Genomic DNA, 9667 nt, shown 5'->3' on the forward strand with positions numbered 1-9667 from the left:
TTGTATCTAATACAGTGTTTGGTAATTTCAATTAAGTACACTGTAGCTTTATGGTCCTGGGGCTTCAAGAAAAACATGTTCAAATGTTTTCACTGCTTAATGAGATCTTTGTTCCTGTTGAACTCCTGTGACCTTATTGGAAATCAATAATTGCTTCCGATCTTCAAAACGTAATGTTAAGGAGACCTACATGAAATCATTCTACAAAATGCTTTGAGATTGCAGGATGTGGAGAGTGTCCTGTTATTAAAATGAATGATTCTTCTTGGAGGGATACCATACTTTAGCTCTGTGGGCATATTGCGCATGAGGGAATCTCTCTGTGTCGAATTATTTCTCCTCAACAATTCTCATGATCACAGCTACTACTCCTGGTAGGCACCACCTAACTCCTGGGCAGCAGTCTGGCTAACGCCAGGGAAGGGAGCTTTCCTTTCCTAGTAACTGTTGCTATGGTGGGCGTGGCTTCAGAGTCAGGAAAGGACGCGTTAGGCGCCCCCTCCCCCACCCGCGTAGACTACACTTCCCGTGATGCTCCACGGTGGTCTCCGTAGTGACGCACTTGGTGTCTGCGGAGGGAGGACGGGGGCGGCGGCTGCTGGGGGCGGGGGTGTTCTCCCCGTGTCCCCTACTCGCACTCTGGCTGCTGCCGCCATGTTGGTTTGAGGCGATGACAGGAGGCGGTCGCGGCGTGTGAGACTGAAAAAGTGGAGGAGGAGGAGAAACAAAGCTCTAAGAGGAAACCATTCCCGAACTGAGGAGAGGGAGAACCCGGCCTCTTCCGGGGGCCAGCCGAAGTCGGCGTCGCCCGGAGATCGCGAGGCCGGGGAGGGGTGGGGAAGGCGGAGACGGGGGAGGCGGAGGCAGGAGAGAAGCGCAGAGGAGCTGGAGACTATGCGCCCCGACCCCCTTCGCTGCCCGGAGGCGCCCGCGGCCTGAGTCCCGACCGGCCGTGGAGTGTCCTGGCCGGCCTCGAGCCGCCCCGCGCTCGCCGCTCCCGGCCCCGTCTCTCCGCCCTGGGCTTTCGCTTTGGCTCCCAACTAGTTAAATGCCCTTGAGCGCGGGGTTCCGCGGTTCGGCTCTCAGCCCCAGCGGCGCGAGTTGAGCCGTTTCCCTGGGCCGTCCGCGCGGGCTTCTCGCGTGCGGCTCCTCGGCGGGGTCGCCCGGTTGCAGTTCGGCCGCCACTCACCGCTCACGGGTCGATGTGTAGCTACATAGTTATCTATGTACATGCACGCTGGGGCATTTTTCTCCTGCTTAATGAGGACTTGACTCGGGAGCGAGTGTGAATCACTGCCGGGGCTGGGAAAGAAGGAAGGCGGATTTAACCCCCTCCCACTCCGCTCCATGTCCGTGTGTCATTCGGCTCGGTCCACCTGGCGCGGCCGGTCCTGGGGCTGCTATTGCTGCTGCTGACGACGACGACAACGACAACGGGGGCTGCCTCTGCCGTCCCGAGAGTTTCTTCACTCCGGCCGCACAGCTTCTGGGGATTGTTCCTCTTCGCATCAGAACCTCGGCCAGGCCTGCACTTTGGCTCCGAAATAACTTATTTTGGGGGGCGCAAAAGCACACCGCGAACCAATCAAAATTGTGAAGGTTTATTTCTGTAGCTTGAAGACTTCTCTTTTTTGTTTGTTATATATTTTTTCCTCGTAAACATTTGGGAATATATCAAACGGCAAGATGTCCAGTAATGTCCCGGCGGATATGGTAAGTGAAGGCTAAGTTATGACACATTGATTTAATTGTGGTCTCCAATCTTATTTAATCAGAAAGGACGGAGGCGTGGGGCGAAGGTTTGTTGGAGACTGTCGAAAAGTCACTGTGCTAGTAGGTTTGGAGAAGTTGGAGCTTCTGGTTTTCTCCTTGTAGAACTGCTTTTAATACAGGTTTTCTCATTTGGTGGTTTTCTAAACCATTGAAGGCAGTGGAGAAGTGGATAAATGTTAACAAGGTAGCTTAAAGTAGAGAAAATATGTCCTTTGCTAGAAATCTCTGAACATTTGTGTTTTTATGCTTCTGAAAGCGGCAGTGACAGTGGGCAGAACTGAGGAGGGGTGACCGTAGGAGATAACATAGGTAGAGAAACGGGAGTCTTGCTCTTTGACACAGACGAAATCACTAATGCAGTAGCGACAAACTTGATATACGTATTTATCAAGAACAGGGATAAGCATCTTTTCAAGAAAAAGTATATTAGAATTTACTGTGAGTTTTTTGAAATGTGTGCATGAACACGGATAGCAACAGAAAAACATTCAAATGTTTTGGAATTTTCACTCATCTAGACTGCCTTCTATCTGTACTGGATGAATTTCGTAGATTACATTTTAGACTTTTAAAAGGTAATGAAACATATTATTGAGCCTTTATCACTGAGTGTTGACAACTTGAAACAAAAAATACTCTTGTTTACTGACGCTTTTTGTTTTGTGAGTCAGTTGACTAACAGTTACTGTCCCTTAGTGTGCTGGGGGTGGGTTTGTGTGATGTGATATTACATTTTTCAGTCCTAGGGACAAACATAATGCAACTAACAGGAAGGTGAATAATCTTGTTTATGAAATAATTGTAGTTAATACGGTTATGCTCACTTACATTAACATTTGAGTGTTTCTGTATTCATCTAGTAGAAAAATAATTGAACTTTGCTGATGATTAAATTGTAAAATGTCAAGATATTTCTATAGGAGCAAACCTCACTTAACAGATTATAAAACAAGAAAAATTAAATGACTTCTAAGAGGCTTATTTTGACCTTGATTGAAAGATGTTTTACTCATGTTTAATTTCTCATTTAATGTGCTATTTAAATGCAAAGAACCCCTGTGTTCTGTCTCTTGAGTGGCCGCTGCAACCTTACACTCTCCTTCCTGAGACTCGAAACTCAGTGCATTGTCCTTTTAGTTTTCCCTTCCCTCCTGCTGTGTACACGGGAGAATAGTCTCCTGCCTGGCTGGTTTCCCCTACCCTGCTCTTGAAGTTGCAGGTAGAGGTCTCTTCTAGACTGAGCTGGGAAATGCTATTTCCCCCGTTTGTTGAGTGATCTGTGGGCTCTTTGCCTCCAGCAAAGATTTGCTCTTTCCAAAGCCTCCATTTTATAGCATCAAGCAAAGTGCAAGATAATGTTCATCCTAAGTACCTTTTCTGTTAACTGAAGTTGTAAGGAAATAGATTTGTGTCATTAAAACAGAGCCACATTTTCTTCAGGTCCAGTGAAGAAGAAAAGCTGTTACATGTGTAAGCATCAGTCACAAACTGAGATGATTTGGAGAATACTGTTTCAAGTCAGAGAGACAGGGACAGGGTTTGGAAACTGATGTTAGGATCGAGGGACTGGGAAGTAGGGGCAGGCTATATTAATAGCTGCAATAATACAATATAACTATCTCTGTTTTAGACTCTTATGTTAAAGGCCTTGATGATTCTGTGGTGCTTTGAGATCACTTGATTAAAGGTGATATGCAAGGGCAAAGCAGTATTATGTAATAAACATATAATGCCCTGATGATGCTTTTTCGGAATGTGTGTACTCAAGTACAGCATGGGTTAGATTGTTCTGAGTATTGTTATTATTATTTGTCTCATTTTTTAGCTGTTCAGCTGGTTTGGAGGTTAACACATTTTTCTTTGTTAAAGTCTTTCAAACCTTCGTTTGCTGTTACTTACTATTGCATTTTTGCTTAAAAAGTGCCTTCATTTAATGTGTGTCTAAAATTCTTGACTTTTTGAAATAGAACATGATAAATACTGGTTAGAAGTTGTTGATTAAATACTTCATATTTGTTAAATTGTTCATGCCAATAATTGACAATTGATACTAGTTTACATTCATGACTTAAAGTGAGAACAACTTACCACTCTTTGAATCTTAAAAAGCCCATCTCACCACTCCCACATCTTTCCACAAACTAACATTTCCCTTGCAGTATGACTCTAAATTGACAGGGATTTCTACTGTTCCAATCTTCTAAACTCGGAAGTATGAATACATATGTTTTTGCTAGGCTCAGCAAAATGTTAAGCTTTCTAAGTGTTGACAGTATGTGCTATTTAGAAAAAAATATTACGCTCTTACATTTTTGAGGTGCTTGTCAGTTGTATAAGAAAATCCTATTTGAGAAATGGGGTGGGGCAGTGAAGTTATAACCCCTGTCATGTTTTCATTAGAGATAATTTATTCTTCAGCTACAGTAATTGCTGAATCAATTGATGTTTTTGGTAAAGTCTTATGGCTATGATTATGACTCACTTTTAAAATCAATTTTTTGCCATTGGTTTTTTTGTTCTGCAAATAGAACTCACGTAAAATTTATTTTTAAATATTCAGTAAATATTTGTGTTTACCTTTATGGGATCTCCTTATAATCCAAACTTAGTCAATTTTTTGGAGGGGGGAGAGGCACCCCTAGTGAATGGATTTGCTGTTCTCTTTAAAAGAATTTGCAGTTGGTCCTTTTATTACATTTTGTAACATATATGTCCTATAAATATAAATATGTTTACATGAGATATTTTTCTTTTGCCAAGAGTGAATTAGATTTACTAACATATCATTATGATCACTTCTTTGTTAAAAATAGTGAATAGAATGAATGGCATATCATTATAAGACTTCGCGTTTAAATGATTTCATTTTCTTTATTTATTTTCAGCCAAGATCATAATAGTTCGTGATAGGGCAATATTTATTGTGTATAATCAGAGCATGACTTATATTAACAACTGTAGGTTTTCTGCAAGAAAACATTTACTGTCTTAGTAATAAAGACTGTGTAGTAATAGTAATTTTGCTTTCTGGATTGGGAAAGTTACCCATTCTTGTATATATAAAAGTATTATATGTAACGTTTGTGCTACTATTTAGAGCTTTGGACTGAAATTATACCTTATGATATCTATTAAATTGAAAATTCTACCTCAGAGAAAAATTGATAGTGTGAGAATAATGGCAAAGCAATTTTGGTAGTTGAAACATTTTAGTTGAGAAAACTGTTAAAGAGAAGCCCCGTATCTTTAAAACCTATTAATGTAGAAATTATAGTAGATTTAACAATATTTAGTCTGAGTTAAACGACGTAATAACAATTCAAATTTTTTCAGTACATTTTATGTGCTTAGTATTTTTATGGTAACTTTAGTTATCACTTCCATTCATGGAAGAATTATTGGAGCCCTCTTGTGGACAGGAAATTACAAAAATGAATTTCCTTTCAAATTGAACTTTTATCACTTTTCCAACTTAAAGTAAAATGACAGATGTAGAATATACCAGGGGAAAATGCTGTGCTAGAAGAAGGTAGAGCGAACAGACAATTTTTAGCATTGAGAAAAGTATACTGAGATTTAATGCCAAAGAATTTTCTGTCTTGCTGCTTCTTTTTAATTTTCTTTCTGTTTCTGGACTCAGGTTTCTTACTCTTGCTAGACTTAGCTTTCAGGTCTAAATTGGGAAGTTTTGTGAACTTAAAGGGTAGATAGATAACTACTGTTTATATATGTTTGTTTATGACTTTATGAATGATTTAATAAACAATCTATCTCTAGGGCCAGGTGCAGTGGCTCATGCCTGAAGTCCTAGCACTCTGGGAGGCTGAGGCAGGTAGATAGCTTGAGCTCAACGGGTTTGAGATCAGCCTGAGCAAAAAGCGAGACTCCATCTCTACTAAAAATAGAAAAACTGAGGCAAGAGGATCATTTGAGCCCAAGAGTTGGAGGTTGCTGTGAACTATGATGCCATATAGCATTCTACCCAGACAGCTTAAGACTGTCTCAAAAAAAAAGACTACACACACACACACACATATATCTCTAATTGAGTGTTTCTCTAAATTGCTTTATTTGAATGTGTCTTGTATTTGGTGTTTTGAGTTAGACATTTTTATAAAGAAAACAGATGACAAAAGATCTCCCTTACTTTTGAATGCTTTCTCTTTTCTAGCTCTGCATCCTACTGCTGCTTATGTCTTTGAAGCGGTCTTTTGTCATTGTAGTCCACAGTGATATCTCCTTCCTGTGAACCATTTTTCTTAGTGCTTTTGCCATTCTTCTTAGATATCAAATTTATATGGATATATGAATCTTATATTTATTCTATTTCCCATAGTTTTTAAAGCAGACTATACATTTAAACACTGCTGAGTGACTGACTTGACTCAAAAAGCTTTGCTTTCTTTGTTACTTATGGCAAAAGTAAACATTATTCCATACCACTAATAGTGGAGTTAAATATGAAGTCTGTGATGTCTGATTAGGTTGTCACTTTGAATATGAAGAATTTTTCTAATATTAAAACTTCAATTTAAATTATTGAATAAAATACTGATGGCTTTACTGGTTTTTATCATAGGGAACAGTAAATGTATTTTAGGAGTCTGAAGCATATATTTCTTATATTTGCCCTTTGATTTTCAAAGTTCCCTCATTCTGGGGGAAAAAATTGAATGTGACTATAGGATTCATGGTAACTTGACACTTTTTGGTAATAAGTCATTCTGAATTAGTCACTTTTCTGAATACAATTTTGGATTTCTATTCTATTTCCACAATTGGCATATACTGTGTATAATTAAACTTATTTTTGGTGACTTAGAGTCACAATTTTAATAATATTGATTCTAGTTAATGTTTATTCAGTACCTGTCTAATATAGCATTACTATTTTATTAGCCACAACTGTAACACCCTTATTAACCCCTAATATAGATCATGAGGCTTTGTGCCCCTTCACTAGATCAGTAATTTTCAAAGAGAGGTGAGGTGAGTCAGTTTTGAGATGTGACAATTAAGGTAGGAGAATGTTTATTTTGTGCTTCTAAAGGGGGAGGAATTGAGCTTTTGTATTAATATTATGGATTGGCTTTGAGGTTTTCCTAGGTTCACATTCAGCGGTTACAATGAGTACAATTTGCTGAGGGGAGTTGTTGAAATTGTGTAATGTATAATACATATCAGCAACAGCACATGAATTCCCCCGTTTTTCCAGTTTTTCTGTTGTAGTGTAGTTACTTGTAAAAAACTTTTTAAAAGAAGTCTGTGATACTTTGTATTGAGATGGGAAATAAACTTTTACTATCAATATTTTTAAAAGAGTTGTAGAACTCAAAGATGACTTATAAATTTTTATTACAAAAAATGAGAATTCTATATGCTGATCTTTTCCATGATGAAAAGTGGCTATTAATCTTAATAGTACGCTACCTAGCAGATATTTTTGAGAAAAGAAAACCTCCCACTAAGTTGTCACTGGGAAGCAAAATTGACTTTAAACCAGGCATCCTCAAACTACAGCCTAGGACATTTATCCAGCCCACCGGGTGTTTTTACCGCTTAGCAGCCAACTCGTCCTGGGGCCCGCAGTCCAGCCCTCCAACGGTCTGAGGGATAGTGAACTGGCCCCCTGTTTAAAAAGCTTGAGGACCCCTGCTTTAAACAGTAAGTGAGAAAGTACCTGCTTTTCAGAAGAAACTTATGGAGAGAACTTTTTGCAAGCATGTTTAGGTCTTTCCAATCCGTTGAAATATCTTCCTTACAAAGAGTTTCAATGAACTTTGGACCCATTCAGCTGAAACAAAAAACCGAACATTTTATTTAGTTTGCAAAAGTATTTGATGTCAGGAAAAATAAAATTTTCATAACATTGACATCAGGTTGCTAACTTTTGACAAAACTTTTGCATATGTGATGATAGAAGGAAAAATAATATTTAGTAAGTTAGTGATATGTTCTTTATAGATCTATGCATCTTTGTGAGATAAATTTTTCAGTTTTGACTTATGACAGCTCATAAAACCAAGTGCCAAAATTATATTGTACTTCACAAACTGGGAAAGCAAGATTTTAAAACATAGACTCAGCGCCTGTAGCACAGTGGTTACTACACCAGCCCAGGCCAGCTAAAACAACAATGACAACTGTAACAAAAAATAGTCAGGCCTGTGGTGCCTATAGTCCCAGCTACCTGGGAGGCTAAGGCAAGGGAATTGCTTAAGCCCAGGAGTTTGAGGTTGTTATGAGCTATGACACCACAGCACTCTACCGACATAGTGAGATTCTGTCTCAAAAAAAAAAAAAAGATTTATTTAAAACATAAAGAGGCATATTCAATAACATTGTTCTCACTTAATATGTTAATAGTATCTTTAGTGATTGCAAGATTAAAACAAATTAGTATTTTAAATAGTTAATATTTATAATAAAATAATAAATGAAAATAATTTTATCTTATTTCTCTTAGTATGTATTTTATATTAATATGCATATATGTAGTATATAATTTATAAATGAACACACGTACATTAGAGGTTTCTGCTTAAGTATTTTATAGTTGGAATGTTCCATCAAAAAAATTTAGAAGCTACTGCAGTTGATGACTTAAGATTTCTGAACATTTTAACCTTTTTTTGAGACAGTCTTCACTTTATTGCCCTGGGTCCAGTGCCGTGGCGTCACAGTTCACAGCAACCTCAAATTCTTGGGCTCAAGAGATTCTGTTATCTCAGTTTTTCATTTTTAGTAGAGATTGGGGAGAGGGGGTATCTTGCTCAGGCAGGTCTGGAACTCATGAGCTCAAGCAATCCGCCCACCTCAGCCTCCCCGAGTGCTTTCAGACATCATGGCCTAATTTGCAATAGAGCTCATTTTTACTTTCTCACAACCCAGGGTTAGAGAGGATAACCTACTTGTTTGAGGACATGTAGCTGGGGAAAAGTTGAACCATCATAGGAATTTGAGTCTGGTGGTACTGGTGATAAACATCCCTTACCCTTCCCCCTGCCATACCTGAACAAACACTGCCAAATCCCTCAGGCACATTTTCCTAAAATGTGCACCTCAGATTCCTTCCCAACATTGTACTCCAGGCAGTCACTGCTGATTGGCCTAAGTGAGCATGGTAGGTAGAGATGAAACCTATCTTAAACATCTTTGTGATATACTGTGTAACTTTGGGATTTGACTTATGTTAATGAAGGTTATTTTAGTAATCATTAAAATTAAAGAGGATGTTCTTTAAACTAGTTGGGATTTTTGAGTCCTCTTGTGTGATGTTTGTTATAATATAGAATTTTCCTATAAAAATACCACTTTGCATGCTTTTTATGTGTAATAGATTGATTTGTAGAGGATTTACAAATCAATGTTTTAAGAGCATTTTGTTTTTGTCTTTATACTTTAACTGCTTATGTATGATACAGATTCTCTATTGATTGTTTCAAATCTATGTAAAATATATATGTGAGCAATTTTCTTACTGGATTTTGAGAAGAAAATGTTCTTTCTACTGAAGAAAATTGTCAAAGTTTGGCATTGTATTTTTTGTTTATGTAGTTAAATTAAGACAGCAGTTCACTGTATCTAGACAAAATGTTCTTTTTTTTGAGACTGAGCCTCACCCTGTTGCCCTGGGTAGTGCTGAGATGTAATAGCTCTCAGCAACCTCAAACTCTTGGGCTTGAGCATTCCTCTTGCCTTAGCCTCTCAAGTAGCTGGGACTACAGGTGCCTGCCATGATAACTCAACTAGTTTTTCTAGTTTTAGAAGAGCTAGGTTCTTGTTCTTGCTCAGGCTGATCTCTTTCTCAGGCTGGTCTCAAAACTCCAGAGCTCAGGCAATCCACTTGCCTCAGCCTCCCAGAGTGCTAGGATTACAGGCCTGAGCCACCTCG

General features: G+C 38.8%; 1 protein-coding gene across 1 annotated transcript in view; it reads left to right on the forward strand.

Annotated features, from left to right (window-relative positions):
- The first annotated feature begins 644 nt into the window (after positions 1–644).
- The window catches only part of UBL3 (ubiquitin like 3), a 68428-nt gene continuing 59405 nt past the window's right edge, over positions 645–9667 (forward strand). Inside the window, exon 1 of the mRNA XM_003797608.3 lies at positions 645–1713. Coding sequence (XP_003797656.1) covers positions 1687–1713 — 27 coding nt within the window. The 5' untranslated portion in view covers positions 645–1686. The remainder of the gene's footprint in view (positions 1714–9667) is intronic.

Source organism: Otolemur garnettii, unplaced genomic scaffold (assembly GCF_000181295.1).
Source record: "Otolemur garnettii isolate 467f Iridium unplaced genomic scaffold, OtoGar3 scaffold00120, whole genome shotgun sequence".
Taxonomy (NCBI): domain Eukaryota; kingdom Metazoa; phylum Chordata; class Mammalia; order Primates; family Galagidae; genus Otolemur; species Otolemur garnettii.